The sequence below is a fragment of the Zootoca vivipara genome, chromosome 6, assembly GCF_963506605.1.
Source record: "Zootoca vivipara chromosome 6, rZooViv1.1, whole genome shotgun sequence".
NCBI lineage: Eukaryota > Metazoa > Chordata > Lepidosauria > Squamata > Lacertidae > Zootoca > Zootoca vivipara.
The window spans coordinates 42040601-42061904 of NC_083281.1; the positions used below are offsets into that span (position 1 = coordinate 42040601).

Genomic DNA, 21304 nt, shown 5'->3' on the forward strand with positions numbered 1-21304 from the left:
GCAAGTAGGTGGCGCCAGAGCCAATGACAGGCAGAGCCAACTCATTCTGGCTTGGTCCCCATCTTCCTCTTCACTGGGTTCCACAAAGGCAGCGGTAAAGGCAGGGGGAGCTGACAGCCAGGGCCACTCACCTGTACTGGATGGCAGTAAGAAGGCAGGCAGGTGGCGGCTGGCTGAGGGCATGCTTAGATTGGTGGGGCAGTGCCCCACTCGCCCTCAGACACCATCCTCCTCCCCTGACATGCAGGCTCCACTGTCACTTCTGCTGGCCTCCCCCTAAAACACAACAATAATAAAGCCGCAATATCCTGTGGGCATGGCTTTTAGCAGCCACTAGAGGGCACTGGAAACCACAGAAAAGGCCAACTCCCGGCCTGAGGGCAGGGGGCCAAGGAATTGCAAGCGGGGAGAGGGCTGTTACACTCAGGTCCCTGCTTGCAGGCTTTGCACAGAGAGGCATCTGGGTGGCCACTGTGAGCACAGGATGTTAGACAAGATGGGCCTTTTGGCAGGGCTCTTCAGATCTGATGCTGTCCCACGTGGGATCCTTTTCTGGCCCGGAGGCAGAACTGATTTTCCAATGCACGTTTTGGTGGCTGAAACTCAAAGAGCTGTCTGCTTTGCAACCGTGTCTGTGCTGCTGCGTGTCACCATTTAGCGCAGAGATGAGCCAGCCTTGAGAATCAACGTCTTTCGTCGTGCCTGCCTGCCTACCTGCTCAGGGTGACTCACCAGAAGCATAAATCACACTTTCCATCCCACGTTCTGCCTCCCCCTCCTGCGAGAACATTTGTGCCAATGTTGAAGGATTCCCAGGACTCCCCCCCCCACCTGCACACCCCCACCCCCACCGTGGGATCTGGATTTCAACAACAAACCCTCCAGACAGCTGCGTCAATTGTTCTTTCGTTCAGCCAACATCCCTGCAGCAAATATTATGTGTATATGCGCTTGATGTATCATGTTTGCAGACACTCCAATCTCCAAGTGGTGAGAGACTATAGGGACTCCTGCACTTACCTGGGATTTTCTATTTCCTTGGGAAGGAGGTCCTGGAAAGAAGAACTTCCTGACAGTAAGAGCTGTTTGACAGTGGAACTTGCTGCCAAGGAGTGTGGTGGAGTCTCCTTCTTTGGAGGTCTTTAAGCGGAGGCTTGATGGCCATATGTCAGGAATGCTTTGATGGTGTTTCCTGCTTGGCAGGGGGTTGGACTGGATGGCCCTTGTAGTCTCTTCCAGCTGTATGATTCTAGGTCAATGGAGATTGTGGTGTTCTTAGGTAGTCTGGTTTTATTGACACATGTGTACAACCTGAGAATGAGTTGGGTGGGCTCCCCGCATTAACACACCAACAGCTTTTATGTCCCCATTAGGGTTTCAGGGAAGCCCCTGGTCACAGCTTCGGGTCCAGCACAGAGAAAGACGTGTCTAACTGTTTTCCTATTTGACAGTGAGCTGGTGCTGTCAAAACAGTCTGTTTATAGCTCTGAATACACTACAAATTATTTGACACACCTTGTTAAACATCTCTGCCCTTCTCCCTTCCGCTTCCCCTCTAGTCCCCAATGCTTTGGCAGCAGAGAACAGGGGAAGGTTTGCATCAAAATGGTCCAGTCGTTCTGGTAGAGCTCTTGATCACATGATCTGGTCAGCAGATGATTTGATCTGGAATGTGGAAAAGGGTCGTGGTTTGTGGCTTGTGATAGAGGATCTGGTTTGCATGCAAAAGGTCCCAGGTAGGGATGGAAGGAACCACACATTTTGGTTCTTTCAGTTTTCCAATCCCAGATTCAGTTCTCCACATATAAGGCAGTTTTCTATGTCCCTAACATGCAAAGGAACAGCAAACAGAAAAAGTGCAGAATACATTTGCAGCATCGCTTGGGGGGGGGGCACTACTGAGCCCTTTGCTTCTGAGAAAAAGGTGCCGTGGGTGGGGGTCAGCAAGCTTGAAGCCTTGTCACGTCTTTTGAGAAGCAAGCCACAGCTGGAAGCAGATCACCTATATTTAAAGGGAGTGAAATTGAATCAGTGGGCTCAGATAGCTGGATCTGCAAGAGGGAGAGGCATTGGGAGCTTGCTCTGAGTTCCTTCCTCCCCCTGGCAAATTCTAGGCCCATCCTTCTCACCAAAGTGGTAAAGTGGCCCACAGCAGACTGCAGGAGTAAGGAAGGTCGCTTAACAACACATTAATTAAAACTCCTGCACTAAGAAATTAAGTAAATCCCTGCAAAGAGAAAGCAAGCACGTCAAGGAGAAAGGTTGAGGGTAGCTTTCTCCCTGGCATGCTCAGTTTCTATGTGTGTGTGATTTATGTAGTTATTGTACAGATAAATATTCAGTTACTTGAATCCACACCTTGGCACAGCCCAAACAGAAGTTGATCAAGTAAGTCCAGAAATTCCAACTTGGGGGCAGGGAGGACAGGTTTATTTGATTTTATTTATTACATTTATATCCCACCTTTCCTCCAGAGGTGCACAAGGTGGTGCACACAGTTCTTTCCCTCCCGATTTTCTCCTCACAACAACCCTGTGATGTAAGTTAGGCTAAGAGACAGTGATTGGCCCAAGGTCACCTAGTGAGCTTCATGGTTGAGTGGGGATTTGAACCCTGATATCCCAGGTCCTAGTCCAGTGCTCTAACCAGTACATTATACTAGCTCCTGTGGATGGTCCAATACATTTTAGCACCTGAGGCGAACCACAAAATGACACACACACACACACACACACACACACACACACACACACACACACCCTACTTCCAGGAAAGAAAGGTTGAGTGAAAATCTACATCAGGAACAGGGGGGGGGGAGTAATGCTTTACATTGGCATCTACTGCCCCTGTGGATCCTGCTGCCTGGGGCAGTCACCTTACCTAGTAACCTCATGGGTGGGCCGGCCATGTCTGTTGCACAAGAGTGCCTGAATTTGCCAGTATGTGACTGGATCACACCCTAAAAGAGTGGCAGTCTGGAATCGCCCTAAGGCTGGGTCATGGAATAAATGATGAACATATCATCAAAAGTGGGAGCTGGCTCTTTGAAGAAAAGGATGGCTTGGGGGCTTGAACGCAGGGGTCAGAGTGGAGCGGCAACATTTCCTTCTGCGTCCCCTTGTCATTCTGGTCAAGGTGCTAACTGTACAGCCTTCCCCAACCTGGTGCCCTCCATATATTTTGGATTACAGCTCCCATCAGCCCCAGCCAGCATGGCCTGAGACTCTGTCAGATTCACAGAAGGAGAAAAGGTGTGTGTGTGTTTATATATGTATATATAAACATATCAGAGATCCCATTTCTACTGTTGCTTATTGGCAATATTCGACACTTCTTGTCCCTCTACTAATTCTTCACTATCCATATTATGTTCTCCTCCAAATCATGGCCTTCCCACACTTCCCCCTTCCTCAATCCAGATTGTCTCATGCTCTTTCCTTTTTGGAGTACATGTATCCCTGATATGAGAAAATCCGGTCTGAAGGAGTGGAATGCGTGGGAAGGCAGCACTTTGGAGAAGAACGTCATATGGGCAATAGAGAATTAATGGAGGAACAGGAAGCTCTGACTATCCACATTATATAGCACTATGGATGAGCCTTTAGTAAGTACAGCTTGCTACCACTGATGGTCTCAGTCACTCTGGTGTCTGCTTAAGGGTAGGAGGCAGGGACGCACCCCACATGGGCTGCTGGTCCCATTTAAGTTCATGTCCACTAGTGGAAATCCATCTTCCCCTATCTTGCTTCAAGATAGGATTTGTTAAACACCCCACACCCCTATTATGTTCACTTTTCTGGATAGCCATAAACGCAGGTGCCCTTTGATGGTGGTGCCACCAACTTGATTCATGAGGGGCCCCTCTTACTATCATCTGAGTTTTGTTAGGGGCCAAAACTACTTCTTGGTCCGGGGTCTTGCCAAGTGCTTCCATCCCGATCCTTTAATTCAGTGGTTCCCAAAGGGGGCAGTTTACCTCAGAATGAGCACAAAGGGGGCGGCAGGGAGTGCTGGAGGTGTAAATAATGGTCAGACTTTGAAAAACTGGTATCACTTAATCAAGTTCATCAGTGTTGTTCAATTAATTAATTAAACTAAACTGTTTTAATTGGATTTTGAAATTTATTATGTTCTTGTCTTCCTCAGGGAGTTGGGCAAACCTCTGTTCTGAATAGTGCTTTTTATAGGGTAGTGTAGGGGTTGTTGGAGATGAGTTTAAGGCCAGAAAAGATTTGGGAACCCCTGCTTTCATTCCTTGCCCCCTTCGCTTCTTGGTAGAGGTGCCATGCTTTCAACAGTGGCATGGCCAGGCAGAAATGCAAGAGGTGTTGTCTCTTTCTTTCTTTGCCCCTCCCTGGCAATTACTGCACCACTAAACATGATGCCAACCTCTCATGCTCCTCACACCTGAACCAGGTGTTCAACGCCCAGAGCTTGTGTTGGTGAAAAAGATATTCCGCTGGGTGGCTGTTCACTCTGGGTCTGTGTGTGTGGAGGGGACAAAGAGCGAGTGATTGTGGTGTAAACTACTTTACTGTGGTTTTATCCTAACGAGAGTGTTTTAGCCATGGAAAATTAAGCTCCCTTTTATATCATAAACTGGACTGCATTACATAACCACATACCCTGCAGGGATTATTATTGGGCACTTGCATCAAAGCATCTGCTAGTCATTCTCCCGGGAAGAGCAGACACCACCCTTGTGCAAAGGGGGAGAGAGATATAAAGAGAAAGCAGGGATTTTTGAGAGGAGGGAGACTGCCCCCCCAAAAAAAACCTGCCAAAAGATTCTATGCCAGGTTTCAAATAGACTCCTCCAGTAGAAGATATATATGTTGCACATCAAGTCTTTTGTGGAGCATGAAAACTATGGGACAGGCTCTTAGGGGACTCACTCAGATGGTGTCCGGGTGTTGAAATTGGATGCAGCAGAGGAAGGGGCTGTGGGGTCCCCAGAGCCAGCCTGACAGCACTGTGTGTGAAGGGATCCTGCTGGGGTGCCTCTCTGGGGAACAGCCAAGCAGGTCTGGCTGGCTTGGATTTTTATGCAGGAGAGGGAAGGATCTTGGCAAACATAGCCATCCTTGGCATCTTCTTCTAGGCAGCACCTCTTAAAGATGCAGCAGGGCTCAGTCCTCATCAGCTGCACCAGCTGCACAGTGTCTGCTTCATTTCACACCTGTGCAGTGCACACCTGTGGATGCCTCTGGCTGTGCTGGTCTCCAGGTGGATGGCAGGTGGCAGTAAGGGAATGGTGTGAGCTACAGAGTCCATTGAGCTGCCTGCAAGGCACCATGTGAGGCAGAAAAGCTCCTGGGGCAAAGCGAGGTAGCTAGAACCAGCCAAATCGTCTTAGAGCTTTTGACAATTAAACAGTATACAATTTCGTATCAATGAAATTTTGTATCAGTGTGTCTCCCAGGCATATCCTTGCAAAGGATATAATGCAAAATTCAGCATCTTGAACATTTTCATCTGCGCAAAGCATCCAGGTGACAGAAAGTGGTTGTCCCATCTTTGGCAAAGAAATTAGCACTAAATGCTTTAGTGCTGAGAGCTTATTCCGGCTAGATTGAAAAGAAGAGGGAGGAAAAGTGAATTCACAGAGAAGGTGTTGAATCAGCAGCAACTGGCCAGGAAAAGAAAGTGGAGCCTCCTGATTCAGAGGCAGTCTACCAGATACTGTGGGACAGACAAGAGTGTAGGGCACTTTCTTCCATGCCCCACTTATGAGCTGCCTGGGAGCATCTGCCTGCCTACTGAGAGGAAACAGATTGCTGGACTGGTTGAACCTTTGGTCTCCTTCAGCAGGACTCTTATTATGTTGTGCCTGAGCATGTGCAGAGTAATTTGTATTAACCATGGGTTATCCCCCACAGCCAGAGTCCGGCTGGATCAGACCAAAGGCCCATCTGGCCTGACATGACTGCTTCCACAGTTGCCTACCAGATGCCCCGAAGGGAAGCTCACAGGCAAACCCCCCCCCTCAAACTATTTCCCGCAGGTGTAGAGGAAGCACAAAGGAGGAGGAACTTTTTGGGGGCTGAGGCTCACAGCATTGCTCCTGGCGACCTGTGTCTGTGGGTGGCCTCTGACATTTACACAAACACAGACCCTTCAGTACACACATAGACACTGGCACACGTACTGCTTGGACACTGAAAGAAGATCTGACAGTGGGGGTGGGGGAGAGAATCCTGTCAATCCTAGAAGGCTGTGCAGAAAGATCAAAGTCACAGTCATACCTCAGTGCACATTCTCATTTTACTTGCCTGAACACTCCTATCAGCCTTCTAGCTCGCACATCCCCATTGGTAGTGGCAGGCACCAATAGCCATGCAGCTGCGTAATCCCCTTTTCAAAGCCATTGGATTTGGTGGCCATCACTGCACCTTGTGGCAGGGAGTTCCACAGTGCAAGTTGTGTGGTGATGTGTGAAGAAAAGCTTCTTCTGGTCAGCCTTGACTCCCCCAACCTTCACTGGATCATCCTGTTGCTTTCTAGCATTATAAAAGGGAGGAAACCATCTTTCTCCAGCCTAGTTTTATTCACCTGCTCCTCTCATGCTTAAAACATGAACGGAGCTTCCGGTTCAGAGATAGCACACTTTCCAAGCAGGTGTGGGTGCAGCCTCTCCCTTTTAGAGAAGTCTCTCTCTTTCTCTCGGGAATATGCTACAGTATTTGCAGTGCCCAGCTCCTTTTAATTGCGATTGCATGTTGATTTGCAGTGAAACACTCCAGATTGCGGGGGGGGGGCACACGACACTTCCCTGCAACAGGACCAGGAACAGCTTGCTACCGTAGTAGCTGCAGCAGTTCCTGCCCTGAGGAGGTTAAGTCACTCGGCCACTTGATCTGGCAACAAGAGACGCCCAGGAGGTTCATGGGATCCCTTATAAAGAGCTTACTCTGAGAGACGGACACACACAGCAATCTGTGCACACGTGCCTGTGCCGCCGCCGCCGCACGCACACACACAGCACAGTTACAGCGACTTTGCTGCTGCCTGATTCATCTCGTTTGCTGAGCTGCATCCAAAGGGCTACCGGCTCTTGATCGCGGGCAGGCAGTCCTGTGACAAGAGGAAAACAAGCTGCTCGTTGCCATTGCCACCCTGCTCCCCTGGAAGGGCAGAGAGGAGGGAAGATGGACCCGCCAAGAGCTGGGCACCCAGAGAGCAGAGGAGCCCCCCGAGAGTCCGGCAGCAAAGCAGCCAACGGCGGAGGGCAGCCGAAGCAGGAGGGATGGGAAGATGCCCGGGCGTTTTATGAAAACCTTTCCCCCCAAAAGAAACCCAAATCAGTAAGAGATTTCTTCTTTGCTGGGGCGGGAGGAAGGGTCAGCAGGTGGCCTGCCTGGCAGGGTGGCTTGTTTACTTGCATGTTTGTACATATAAAGAATATGACACTCTAGCTGGATGCAAGGAGAAAGAGAGAACCCCCCCCCAATAGGAAATGTCAGCTTAGGGAACCTGTTGAGTCTCCCTGCTTGGCTACCTCCAACTGTAGAGTGTTGGGGGGCTGGGAGACCAGGGTTCAAATCCCACACAGTCATGAAGCTCACTGGGTGACCTTTTCACTGGGTGACCTTGTCACTGTTTCTCGGCCTAACCAACCTCACAGGGTTGTTGTAAGAATAAAAATGGAGAAGGGGAAACCATATATGCCACCTTGATTTGCTTGGAGAAAGAGGTGGGGTGTAATAAATAAATGTAATAAATAAAATAAAAATAGGTGATGTGTGATGGAGGGAGGCCCACCTGCTGTTACCAAGGATGAGAGAGCCCTCAGCTCAAAGGTGGAACACAGATTTTGCAGGCCCAGCCTGCAGCATGTCCAGTTAAAGGATTGCAGAGGCCTGGGAAAGTTGCCCCCGCTCAACTCCCACCATCCTGAATCAGCAGCTGGGAGTTGTAATCTGAAGCATCTGGAGGGGACCAGGTTGGGGGAGGGTGCCTTAGGCTCGAGGGGTCCACTCTTAGACAGAGCAGACAGGTCTATAGTGGATCTATGATGGTTATCCATTTCAGTTTTGAATTGGTTCCTATGAAGCACCTCAAAGCGAGTTCACATTACGAAGAAAACATATAAATACAATTAAACACAATCCAATGCCAAATGGAATGGACTGATGATCTGACTCAGTATAAGGCACCTTTATATGGATCAAAGGCACATGTTGTACAGCATCATCGAGATAACGGACAATCAGCAAAGAATGTTATTTTTCCTGGAAGATGCTGTTCTTGCTTGCATGGAAGAGGGCCCATGACAGCTGCAGAGATGAAGCAGGAGAAGGGAGTAAGGAGTAGATGAAGCCATGAAAACAGAGTGTGGCTTCTTCCTTCTGGGGAACAAGGTCAAAACCTTGCGGGCTGAGACACACATTCCATCTGTTAAGACCCCTTTGCCAGTTCACAGGTGGATGTGTCTGTGTGTACATCTACACATGTGCACACATCATGTGTCATGGTACCACATCTACTTTTTCTAACAGCAGGCTTAAAAACTGCTACTCCCAAGTATTATTTCTGGATGATGTGGTGGATCATCACCATCTGAGGCTAGTCCTTCTGTTTACTGCAGGAGAGTGCCAAATGTCTCAGGGTAGCCCGAGTATCGGCCTATCTTTCTAACCTGACTGCTGGAGGCAGCCATTCCAACTGGCATCACCTGACAGACTAACCTGGGTGAGGACCTGCCAAGACCACCTATATAAACCTTACTAAAATGGATATGAATTGTGCTGGAGTGCTTCACAGCCATGGGCAGAGCCATCATTCACACCTGTCCATCTCCAGAGTTCACGATGTCACCACTCCAGCCATCTCACTGTTTGGTTCAGGGCTGGCCCTATCATTAGGCAGGTGGAAAATGCTGTATTAGCTGTCCGTTTAGTTACTTCACACATACTTTAACAGGCTGCAAAGCTCTTGCAGGGAAAGGGAGTAAGATCTGGCCCACATAGGTCTGCAACGGCCTGCATAGATCATCATTTGCTTCTCTGTGGTCCCATGTCTCCTCTCTAGGGTAGTGTTCGCATTCTTGTTTACTGTGCACACACAATGTTATCCAAAATGCATGTGTATCCTGTACTCTGCTATACAGTACAAGGCTACTGCTTTATGCCGTGGTTTCTCAAACCAGCTTGGAGTACTTAAGCCACTCTTAATTCACCTCTAGCCAAGGTGTGAGCACCTTGGCATAGGGTGAAGACCTTGGTGTGTACACAAACAGATATGAATCTGACATTAATGAAGCTGTGCTGATGTGAGCAGCTAGTGGGAGAAAGAGCTGTGAAACACAATGGGACTCAGCCTTCCCCAACCCAGTACCCACCAAATGCTTTGGACTACACCTCCCCTGAGCAGGGTTGGGCCAGGCCGTTTTGCTGTACTGCCTCCTGAGGCAACTGCCTGATCTTTCCACATGGGAGGGCAGTTGCTGTCCATGAGTCCCAGCACCATAAGGCTGTGCAGACTGGGGTTGATGGGAGCTGTGGTTCAAAATATCTGGAGGGCGCCAGGCTAGGAAAGACTGTTTCCTTTTGAATCAAGCTCGAAAGGCCCAGTGCTAACAACTGTTGGCAGAAAATACATTAGTTTTTATCAGAACTCATGGCCAAATGAAAACCATGACAGCTTTAACTTTCCAGAACAGTGAATGGGTAGGGCCTTCATTCCTGATCAAAATGAGGTGGGGGCACTGCTTCAGTCAAGTCCCACTTGCAAGAGAAATGCTTCCCTTCCTGCACTCCTCTGACCAGATTTGCACCTCCACAACCTTTTATGGCGGCCTTTCAAACAGAAGGCTGTTTGTGGGTTTTTCACATCTAGTTTTGCCCTGTACCTGGTGCTTGTTGGGGGCACTCCCTTGCAGTTTTTTTATCCCACATCTCTGCAGATTTCCTTTCCTCTCTTGGTTCCTTTCCCCTCTTGGTTCCCGGCCCAAATGCTGCTGGCCTTTGCCAGCTGGCTGGCCCTTGTGGCTTGAGGACTGGCTCCATTTCAGCAATGCTGAGATTGGACTGCTGAAAAACAGCCCCCCACCCAAGCGCCCCAGGGTAGCCTGAAAGCTGGCCACAGCAACATCCAGCTCAGGTCCAAAGTGTGGGCTTTTCTCGATAGGTAAAATATACAGAGTATAGGGCCATTGGAAAAAATGTGCATAAAATGTGCTTATGCTAATTCATGCAAACTGATGCCTTTATCTAACTGATGCAAATTTAAATGCCATAGAAGGCCAGGCAGCTAATTTCTCATCCAGCTCACCCCAGATAAATTCTTAAATTAATTTTCACAGGCCAACTCACCCCAGGTCAGATCCTCTTCAATTAATTTATCCCCCATTAATTTTCCCATAGATCCTATTCAGAATCAATTCAGTCACACACACCCCCATTCACTTCTGCCAAATCATTTCAAGATGAAGTCATTTTTACTCAGTTTGGTCCCCAAATTAATATCCTACCCAGTTACCCTGATCACTCCCAATTCAATTTGCCCAAAATTCATTACCCTCCCATGATCACTTATGGCACTAATTATTGGGCGATAATATTCTGTCTTTGTGTATTAAATAGGGCTGCCATACATCTGGAATTTCCGGACATATCCAGGATTTGTCCGTCGAAAATAGTATCCAGACTGAATTTCTGAAAATTGGCAAAAATGTCCAGGGAAACCCGGGCGTATGGAAGTGCCCCCGCCCCCAAAAGAGCTCAACAACTTTTGTGTCCGGATTTTCACTTTTTGAAATATGGCTACCCTATCTTAAAAAGCTTCTCCTGTTGATTTCTGCAGATCAGGCTGCTGTTAAAAGTCACAAGAATAGCCAGGCTGGGTTTGTGGTCATTTGGCAAATTATTCCCTCCATACTAAGGGCTCATTCACTCTTACATTTGCTTTGCATTTCTAGGCATAGACCTGGGCTTTCCAGGTTTGTGTCTGATCATTCCGCCAGACTCTCCAAGTGTCCCTATTTTCCAGGGACAGTCCAGGATTTACAGAAGCTGTCACGATTTCTGATTTGATCCCAGAATGTCCCACTTTCCTTAGGTATAGGTAAAGGGACCCTTCCAGTCGCGGACGACTTTGGGGTTGCGGTGCTCATCTCACTTTACTGGCCGAGGGAGCCAGCGTACAGCTGGTCATGTGGCCAGCATGACTAAGCCACCTCTGGCGAACCAGAGCAGCGCACGGAAATGCCGTTTACCTTCCCACCAGAGCAGTACCTATTTATCTACTTGCACTTTGACGTGCTTTCGAACTGCTAGGTTGGCAGGACCAAGGACTGAACAACGAGAGCTCACCCCGCCACAGGGATTCGAACCGCCGACCTTCTGATTGGCAAGCCCTAAGCTATGTGGTTTAGACCACAGCGCCACCCGCATCCCTAGGACGTCCCTATTTCCATCGGAGAAATGTGGGAGGATATGGAGTTATGTGACCCTGAGCCAAGGAGATAAGTGGTAACTATACAACCTTTAGAAGACATCTAAAGGCAGCCCTGTATAGGGAAGGTTTTTTAAAAAAACAAAGTTTAACGTTTAATTATTATTTTTATATGTTGGAAGCCACCCAGAGTGACTGAGGCAGCCCTGTTAGATGGGCGGGGACTAAATAATAAAATTATTATTATTATGGAATAAGATGTCCCTATTTTCACTGGAGAAATCTTGGAGTGTATGCTCCTCCCTCCCTGCACCCAGCACTTTCCCCATAAAGACCTGCTCTTGGAACAAATGGCAATATGAAGAAAACCTGAATTGCTGTTTGTCTCTTCCTGTTAACCATTGCTTCAGCTCATACTTTCCAGTGCATTTCCGCTGTCCCTTTTCTAATTGCGAAAATTCACTTTCTTTTTAAACGTTCTTTTAAAAAATTCTTACAACTTGAAATCACATCCTCTTGTAAATTCCACATGGAGCAGCTGAAAAATACGAGGTCTTCTCTTCATTTCTTTGTAAGTGAAAATATCATTTGTTGCCCTAGGGCAGCTGTGGGCAACATCTGACCCTTCAGTTGTTGCTCAACTACAATTCCCATCAGCCCCAGCAAGCCTGGCCAGTGGCTAGGGGTGATGGGAGTTGTAGTTCAGTAACATATGGAGGGCCAAAGGTTGCCCACACTTGCACTAGGGCAATGGAACACTTCACCTGTCCAAACATTTCTGGTATGTACTTGCATCCCTCCTGCAAAATACAATCTGGATGTGACTTCCACAATCCCTATGCACCTGACACAAGGATTTCTGGCTGGGGGCTTTTCCACCCCCACTTCCATACCTTTGGTTTTTTTACTCCCAGGGGCAAATTTCTCACTTGACTATCTCTGCACTCCACATTCCTGGAGGCTCCTAGAGTTAATAGGATCAATAGAGCCCCATTTCTCTGATCTAGCACTTCCATTCTGGTTGCCTGGCAGCTTTCAGCTGTGAAATAGCTTGCATCCCTTGATGGTAACTCTGCCTCCTTGTCTCCTAGTACAATGCAATGGTGGTCTGATCTGTTTTGGGATGCCAGGTTCTGATCAGAAACCCAGGAAATGCAACCAAATCACTCCCTTCTCTGTTCCATTAATCTTTCTGCCAAACTTAATCCTCCACCCCAGGAAGTGAGGAAGAGGATGGTCTGGAAGGGAGCTGACCTCATTTTTCTCTCCACCCCAATTTCAATCTGCCAGGTTCTGTTTGCATCTCCCTCTCCTTCCCTCTCCTCCCTGCCAGCCAGGGGCTGCTTTCTAGATCCAGACGTCTCATTGGCGTTTCCCTGACCTTGTGCAACCTTGGCTGTTGCTAGGAGGATAAATGGGGCTTGCTCGGAAGTATTGCCATCTCCTGCATCCTTGCAAGAGCTGAAGGTTGCTGAAGGTCACACGTGCACTCGGTCACAGATCCTGAGAAGGTTTGTCTGCCTTAATAAGGGGGAGCCTGACAAAGAGAGATTAATGCAGGAATAAGACTTGCATGGTTTTCTTAACTAGAGAAATGCCTGTTATTACAAAAGGCAAAATGGGTATGTGGATGGAGAGCCCATACGTTGCTGTTGATATAGAAAAATAGGGGTGGTTGGCTTTTGCTGCCCAACTCCCCAAGGGACCAAGTCCCTTAATTCCATGATTGGTCAGATGAATGGATGGAGGCAGGATGGAGTGAAAGCAAGGCAGATCTGTATCTTTCTGTTGCAACAGAGTTCCCTCCCCTCCTTGCAAGGAGGCAAGAGAGACCCAGAATCAGGAAGAAACATCTCTTTTAAGGGTTTGCATTTTGGCATGGAGAAGAAGGACATCCCCTCTACAAACAGTCAGAAATTACATTGATTGTAATTTCCACGAGAACTAGTGTTTTGAGAGAGGGAGAAAAACTTTGTTTCTATCCACTTTCTCCATGCCATGTCAAATTTTATAAACTTCTGTCGTGTCACTTTTATAAGGTCAAGGCTCAAAAACAGGACCTCAAAGGCAATTGGTGCACTGGGGTGGGGTCATCCCAGCAACACACACAAAGCAAGATCAGTTATTCTTCAGCTCTGCCAACTAACAGGCTCATTTGCCAGCCAGAGAAAACTAAACCAAATTATAATTATTTTTTTGAAAAATAAATAAATTGGTCCTTTTGGCTACAAGAGCTCTCCAGGCAGCCTAAAACAAAAATAAAACAGACACAAACAAGAAAATCAAATAATTAAAAGGAAAAAAACCAGAGGGCTAAAAACTAGAGCAACACTAAAACCATCTGTAGTAGCAAGGAGAGGTCAGGGGAGGTATGCCTACGGCAGGGATAGGAAACAGGATTTGGAGGGTAGGCTGGATACTAACCTGTCCCAGCACCCAATGTCATTTTGACAGGTGGGCAGGGTTGTGAGGCACTCCAGAAAAGTGCACTGCAGCAGGAAGCCTTAATATTTTTTATTATTTCATTTTACTCCTTTATTTTGTATCCCACCCTTCCTTTCCAAGGAGCCAGGGGAAGCAAGCTGATACACAGTTTGAAAACAAAGCAAAAAAACAACAGTTAAGGCGTTTTTTTGAAGAAAAAAAACAGCAATTACAACTAAAAACATCTATTTCCTGGCACTGGTAATACTGTGGTACAAATGGTCAACTTTTGGGTGGGGGCAAAATCTGGGATTTTGAGAAACTGCCGTGGGTGTCAGTAACAAAATGGCTGCCGTGGGAGTGCGGCGTAACACAAAATGGCTGCCACATCCAAGAGAACAGAGAAGGGGACTGGGGGAAACAGTGTCAGCATAGTCCGTCCTGTGGATGTTGAATCCTGGCATCCAAGAAAATGTGATCATGCTTCAGGCAGGGAGGTGTTCAGTGCTGGAGAAGCTGTGTCAGTGCAAACAGGAGCTGAGCAGGAAGATGAAGGCCTCATATGAGGATCGTAAAACTTAATCACCCTGCAACCCCTGAAGAGCTATTAAAATAATATTTTAGCTAATTAGTAACTCATGGCTCCCACATTATTGAGAATTATTGTTAGCAGGGGTGTTAATAACTAGTTAATAGCTGACTACCTCGAACAACTAATGGCCCAAAAATGCCTCATATTTTGCCTTTTTGAAATGTCTTAGGAAGGTGTTTCTACTCTTACACAGATTTCCCAAGGTCCTGTAAAGACCTCTGTTTTGGTCTTGCACCTCAGGTGCCAAGCTGGGTCTGAATTAAGCTTGCAAAAGAGCAGGTGGGGGTAAGAAATGGGTTGCACTGTGTGCCCCATCCATGGCTGGTTTAAAAGTCCTTCTTGCCTGTCCACATTAGCACTTGCATACCAGGCAGGATCTCCCAACAAACAGGACTGCCAACTTTAGGGCTGCTCTGTCAGTCTGCCTTCAAGAGCTGTCCAGTCAGCAGACATTCAGTAGCAGAAACGTCTCCCAGCCCAGATGGGAACAACTTCACACATGAATCAGAATTTGCCTCTGTCGTCATTTTGTTGCCTAGTTAAGGCTTTCCTTTTTCAGCAGGTCTTTTCGGTGGGTTGTTGTTTTTTTTACCCCAGTCTGCATCTATATTGCATTTAAAACTGTTTTAACTAGAACATTGTTTGTATATGGTGTTTTTTTTTAATGAAATCGCTTTGAGATGTTTTACACAGGATGTGGGATCCAGTGAATAAATAAAGCCATCATGCTGCTATTTCAAAGGGCAGAGACCGGCATCATGAAATTGCAGGATCCTGCCAAAGAAAATGCTGAGTAATTTGCAGTGTTGCACATATTATCTCTCCCAGGAGTGTCCAGTCCAAACTTTTTGACCCGAAGTGCCAATTACTCTCAAAGAGGGGGGGGGGGAGAGAGATTGTAGCTCTCGACTTCCACTTCCTGTACTGTCTTTGGTGTCTTTCCAGGAACAGAGAGTGTGATCCTGGGATGAGTTAATTATGCTCATCCATGGGACAGAAGCCATATCTCTAGTATGATGTACAGACTCTTCTTCCAGTTATCAGTCAGTGGGAGTTAGATGGGGTTGGTGGGGCTAGGAAAAATTACTGCCTGCAGGGCCATTGTTAGGTACTTTGTTATATAGTTTGCTTTCTTCTTGTTTGTATGCTGGTTATTTATACATATATGTATACATTTTAAGTTGTTTTAAACTGTTCTTAATATTGTGTATCGTTGTGTTTTAATATTAATGTTGTGTTTTAATGGTTGTAACCCATCCTGGGACCTGGGGGTGAAGGGAGGGTAATAAATTGTAATAATAATAATGGTTTTCAGATATAGGTTACACTTGGAATTTTGCTAATTGAGCTCTTTGGCAGCTTGTTTTTCATTTGGTTTTCTTTGAGACATTTTTATTAATGCATTTTAAGTTATCTTCCCTATTGTTTTTACAAAAGTAACTTGATATGTTTTTATCCATTGAGCACAAGATAATGAGAAAGTGTTATACATTATTATATTTTGTAAAACTATTCCATTGCTTTTTATGTTGCTCATATATGTATAATGCCCCAGGAAGGATTTTAGTTTGGCCTGAAATAAATTATATTTCAAGCCCTCCATTTTTTCTCCATGTCAGTGCTGCCCTCATTTTTGTGGGTGGCTTTCAACCACAAAATTTGCATTTATATGTGTGGATGCCTCTGAGAAATTATGATGTTGGGTGGTGGGGGTATCACCAATTATTACATTTATATCTCACCTTTCCTCCAAGGTGCTCAAGGTAGTGTACATGGCTCTCCACTTCCCCATTTGACCCTTACAACAACCCTGTGAGGTAGGTTAGACAGAGAGACTGTAACTGGCCAAGGTCATCTCTGAAAGTTGTAGCTGAGTGAGTCCTAGCTTTAAGTAGAAGGTGTGGGTATGACCTGAAGCTCTTGATTGTATTGCTACTGAAAAATATGCAGGCAATGTCTTTCCTCTACATGGCAAAAAAGATTCCTACATTGCAGGAGATTGGACTACATGACCCTCATAGCCCCTTCCAACTCTATGATTCTATGACAATCAATATGCTATATTATTGAATTAAAGCAGCCTTCCCCTACCTGGTGCCCTCCAGATGTTTAGAGCTGCAACTCCCATCAGACCCAACCAGTAGGACCATGGGAAGTATAGTCCCAGACATTTGGAGGTTACCAGGCTGGGTAAAGCTGAATTAGAATAATATAAAGTACCTACAATTTTATGACATCATATTCCATCAGAATGGCCTTACTGGATCTAACTGAAGTCCATTCTGCATCCAGCAGTGGCCTGTCAGATGCTCTGGGGTGTTGACAAGTTGAATATGAAACTGATGGCCATCATCTCTTGATATTTGTCCTCAACAGGAGCACCTGGCATTTAGAAGCTCCCTTTGGGTGCCATAGGCAATATGGCCGTGGATAGGCCTGTTGTCTTTCATGGGGCACTACCCTCTCTTTCTCTTTCTCTCATGCAGCCAAAGCCGCAAAATGCCATCACGATTGCGGTGTCATCGCGAGCCCTCTTCCGTATGGAAGAGGAGCAGAAGATTTACAATGAGCAGGGTGTGGAGGCCTACGTGAAATTCCAGCTGGATCACGAGAATGAGCCCTTTCTGCCTGGAGCAGCCTTTCCCTTTGTCAAGGTCTTTTCCTTTTCTAATGATTTTGTTCACCTCCAGATGGAAACATCAGAATCAGGGTTCAAGATAAAGGGATGAAGCAAGTGCTGGTTGTCACTTATCAGTAAATTAGCCCAGATGGAGATTTTATGATTGATCCAGTGAAATGTGGGTCATGCTCTGTTGCAATGCCACAATATCGTTGTGCTAGGTGTCTCCCTGAAGGTCTAACTCTAATGTAAGACTCTGGGCACTGGAGAGTCTGTTTTAATGCCATACTGCCATCTATGTGCAAATACTACTAAACACCAATATCCTTCTTGTGACCCCCATTCCAAAGGGTACTGAAACCCAGCAAGCACTGGAACCCCTGAAACTTCTCTTTGCTTTGAGAAATGGGGTCTGCATCACAGTGCTTTATTGAGGGACCTCAGTCGGAGAGCCCATGGTTTGCATTACAGAAAGTCTCAGGGTCAGTCCCCAGCATTGACCTGAAAGGATCAGGTGGCAGGCAAGCAGGAAAAGGGACTTTCTCTCTGCCTTAGACTCTGGAGAACCACTGCCAGTCAGAATCAATATTGAGGTAGATAGAGCGACCAACCCATATAAGGCAGCTTCAGGTGCACAATCAGGGCTTCCCCTGCTTTTCTTTTACAGTCATACCTCGGTTTAAGTACACCTCGGTTTGAGTATTTTCAGTTTAAGTACTCCGCGGACCTGTCTGGAACGGATTAATCCACTTTCCATTACTTTCAATGGGAAAGTTCGCTTCAGGTTAAGTACAGACTTCCGGAAACAATTGTGTACTTAAACCGAGGTACCACTGCATGATTTTGATTAAAAAAGGATGTAAAGTATCTGAATGATGAGCTGTTCACCTGGCAGTGAGTACTGTACTGATGGTTTGGGACCTCCTTCCCCCACCTGTTTATTGTTTTATTTAAGGAAGTCCGGTTGTGTTCTTGGCCAGACTGCTCTGCCATCTTTGACTTTCTAGGCACTGGAAGCTGTTAACATACAGCTGCGGGCGCTCTACCCAGAGAGCGAAGAGCTCTTCGACATCGTCCTCATGACTAACAACCACGCTCAGGTGGGAGTCCGCTTGATCAACAGCATCAACCATTACAGTGAGTTACCGGAAGCCGCCTCCCTTGACCAGAAGCACCCAAGCAATTGATGGGTTACTTGTCACCTATTTGCAAACTACCAAGCTGTCTTGCTTCTATACCAGTCTAAATGTCTTGAATCCCCATCCCACAAAGAACCCTGGTAAATGTATCTCAATGATGGTGTTAGAATGGGGTGGTCCAATTCACAGCCCAAGGGACACACGCAGCCCTTCAGGCCTTTTTGGGTGGCCCTCAGCAACATTTGACGCACCCTCACAGCCCTCACGCTGCCTTCCCAAAGCTGGGTAAGCTTTGGGAAGTAAATAAGGTAAATAAGTACACCAGAGTGCTACCTTTGAAAGATGCCACCTGGATTCCCTGATAAACAGCTGAACAAAACTTTGGCATCAAAAGGCAACCGAGGAACCAGTGCAGGTGTGAGTCCCTGCAGGTGCTACATCCGCTGGTGGATTGCGCTTCCCAAGGCCTCTCTCTTCCTCCCCTCAATGTTTTCTTCATGTCTCTCTCTCTTCCAGACCTGTTCATCGAGAGGTTTTGCATGACAGGTGGGAACAGCCCCATTTGCTACCTGAAGGCCTACCACACCAACCTGTACCTGTCATCTGACTGTGAGAAAGTGAGTGAAGCCATAGAAGAGGGTGAGTGAAGGTGTTTGTTGTCCTTCGCTTGCTGTTGGAAAGGGAGTAGGAAGTCACCCGTATGTGTGAGTGTGTGGTCTGTTGGCACGTGTGGCTTAAAACCTAAACTAATTTTTCTGTTGTAACTCTCCCTCCCCCCCCCCAAATCCTGAAACTCCAAGTACTCTAGTTTTGCATATGTAGTCTTGTAGGCTCTTTGAACTCTGTTTCCCCTAGCAGACTCCATGGCTCACAATAGGTTTATGAGCCTTGCCCATTATGTTAGTAGTAGGTAGGGTGACCGCCTGTCGTATGAGATGAATTTGTGGGATGGATGCCTGGGAAGCAAGAGCTTGTTTACTACATGCAGAATCAAGTTGCCTAGAAGAAACGATTGAGGTTAGGGCTACTTCCTTTTGAGGGTGGTGCTGGGCTGCTTTGCTTCCTTGACAGAATCATAGAATTATAGAGTTGGAAGGGACCACGAGGGTCATTTCATCCAACCCCCTGCAATGCAGGAATCTTTTGCCCTAGTGGGGCTCGAACCCACAACCCTGAGATGACCAACTGAGCTATTCTCTTCAGATAAGACTGGAGAGAACTCTGCCTGACCACAGTCCGTTTGACAGGTCCCCACGCCTAACACTTATCACACACTCTGACATATACACCACATTGAGGATATTGTTTAGTTATGCTCCAATATAACTCATATAGCATTTTGGGTTTTACAGACCTTTACATTTTTTTAAAAAAGGAAGAAATTGAAGTGCGAGCCATCAGGAGGCTGAGCTTCTAGAAAGTGCCGCTAGATCCTTTTCTTCTTTCCCCAAGGAATTGCTGCAGCCACCATGTTCAGCCCCAACAGGGACGTGCAGGTTTCAGAGGACCAGCTGCGTGTAGCCTTCGACGGAGACGCCGTGCTGTTTTCAGATGAGTCTGAGCAGATTGTGAAGGCTCATGGTCTTGACAAGTTCTTTGAGCATGAGAAGACTAATGAGAACAAGCCTTTGGCTCAGGTATGACTGAGAATACCCAGAAATGCATTATTGGGAAATGTTGGGATTTCCACAAGCTGGTTGAGCTCAGGAGCCAGGCAGGTTGTTTGATTATTTCCTGTTTGCTTGCTTCTTCAGCAATGCTTTTTTTTTTTTTGCAAACCACAATGAGGAGGAAGAGGAGGTGAATTTATTTCTGAAATTTATTTCTGGTTGATTTGTTACTGTTTTAAAAACAGTTTAATCTTTCAACCATAAGACCAATTAGGCTATGAAAATAATATGGGGGGAAACTGCATCCATTCAAACCTTGCGTAGACTGTCTCCCTACTTTAGCCAATACTTAACAATAGAGCTAGTGTGGGCAACCTTTGGCCCTACAGATGTTGCTGAACTACAACTCCCATCATCCTTGGCCAATGGTCACACTTGCTGATGGGAGTTGTAGCTCAGCAACATCCGGAGGGCCAAAGTTTTCCCATACCTGCCATAGAGCAGCTTCTTTCAGCTCATCCTTCGCAGACTGTGCATCTTCTTGTTTCCCATCTCCATGGAGCTCAGGCTCTCTGCAGCACTCTTCATCCTGACTTCTTCTGGTTTCTACCTCTCTCCCTCTGTTTGCATAACTTATTACATACACCATCCCAGCTCCCCATCCCAACCTCTTCGCCAATGAGAAGGGCAGGAGAGTTGTTTTACTAAGTAGTTCCAGGTTCCCAGAGTCATTAGGTTTCCTTTGCCACCCTCCCCGTGCTTGTATCTTAGTTTTGCCTGTGAAGGAACAGCCTCCAAATAACCGAGTGTCTAATCTTTAAATTACCCATTGGCCCTTCAGATGGAGCTCTACTCAGACTCCCATCATCCCTGGCCATTGGCTCTGCTCTTTGTGGGGTTGGGAGCCCTACAATATCTGGAGGACGACATGTTCACCAGCCTCTGGTCTTACAGAAAGCAGCCATTCTATATAAAAAAAGAACAAATACAAAATGGAGACTCGTCATTATTCTTTCACAGAAGTATTATGGCAACAGCCCCTTGCAACAATTGCATACTCTGTGTGGGTAGCCAGAGAGGGTTATTTTCCAAATGTATGGAGAGTGGGGAAGGAAGTTCTGGTTGATGTTGTCTGTTCACCTCTCCAGGGGCCGCTGAAAGGTTTCTTGGAAGCTCTTGGGAAGCTCCAGAAGAAGTTCTACTCCAAGGGGCTGCGCCTGGAATGCCCCATCCGCACGTACCTCGTCACGGCACGGAGCGCAGCCAGTTCTGGAGCCCGTGCCCTAAAGACTCTCCGGAGCTGGGGGCTGGAAACGGATGAAGCCGTCTTCCTAGCTGGCGCCCCCAAGGGACCCTTGCTGGAGAAAATTCGCCCACACATATTTTTTGATGACCAAATGTTCCATGTGGAAGGGGCGAAGGAGATGGGTACCATCGCAGCCCACGTCCCTTATGGGGTGGCTCAGAAATCCAGGCGCTTGGGACAGGAGAAACAAAATGAGAATAGAAAGTAACAGAAAAGAGC

At 46.9% G+C, this 21304-nt stretch overlaps 1 protein-coding gene across 1 annotated transcript; it reads left to right on the top strand.

The window, feature by feature from the left end:
- Positions 1–6943: 6943 nt before the first annotated feature.
- NT5C1A (5'-nucleotidase, cytosolic IA) lies at positions 6944–21304 on the top strand. Its single transcript, XM_035120355.2, has 6 exons — positions 6944–7304; positions 16897–17064; positions 18038–18167; positions 18686–18808; positions 19622–19806; positions 20928–21304. The coding sequence occupies exons 1-6, from the start codon at positions 7149–7151 to the stop codon at positions 21291–21293; spliced, it is 1128 nt and encodes a 375-aa protein (XP_034976246.1). The 5' UTR covers positions 6944–7148; the 3' UTR covers positions 21294–21304.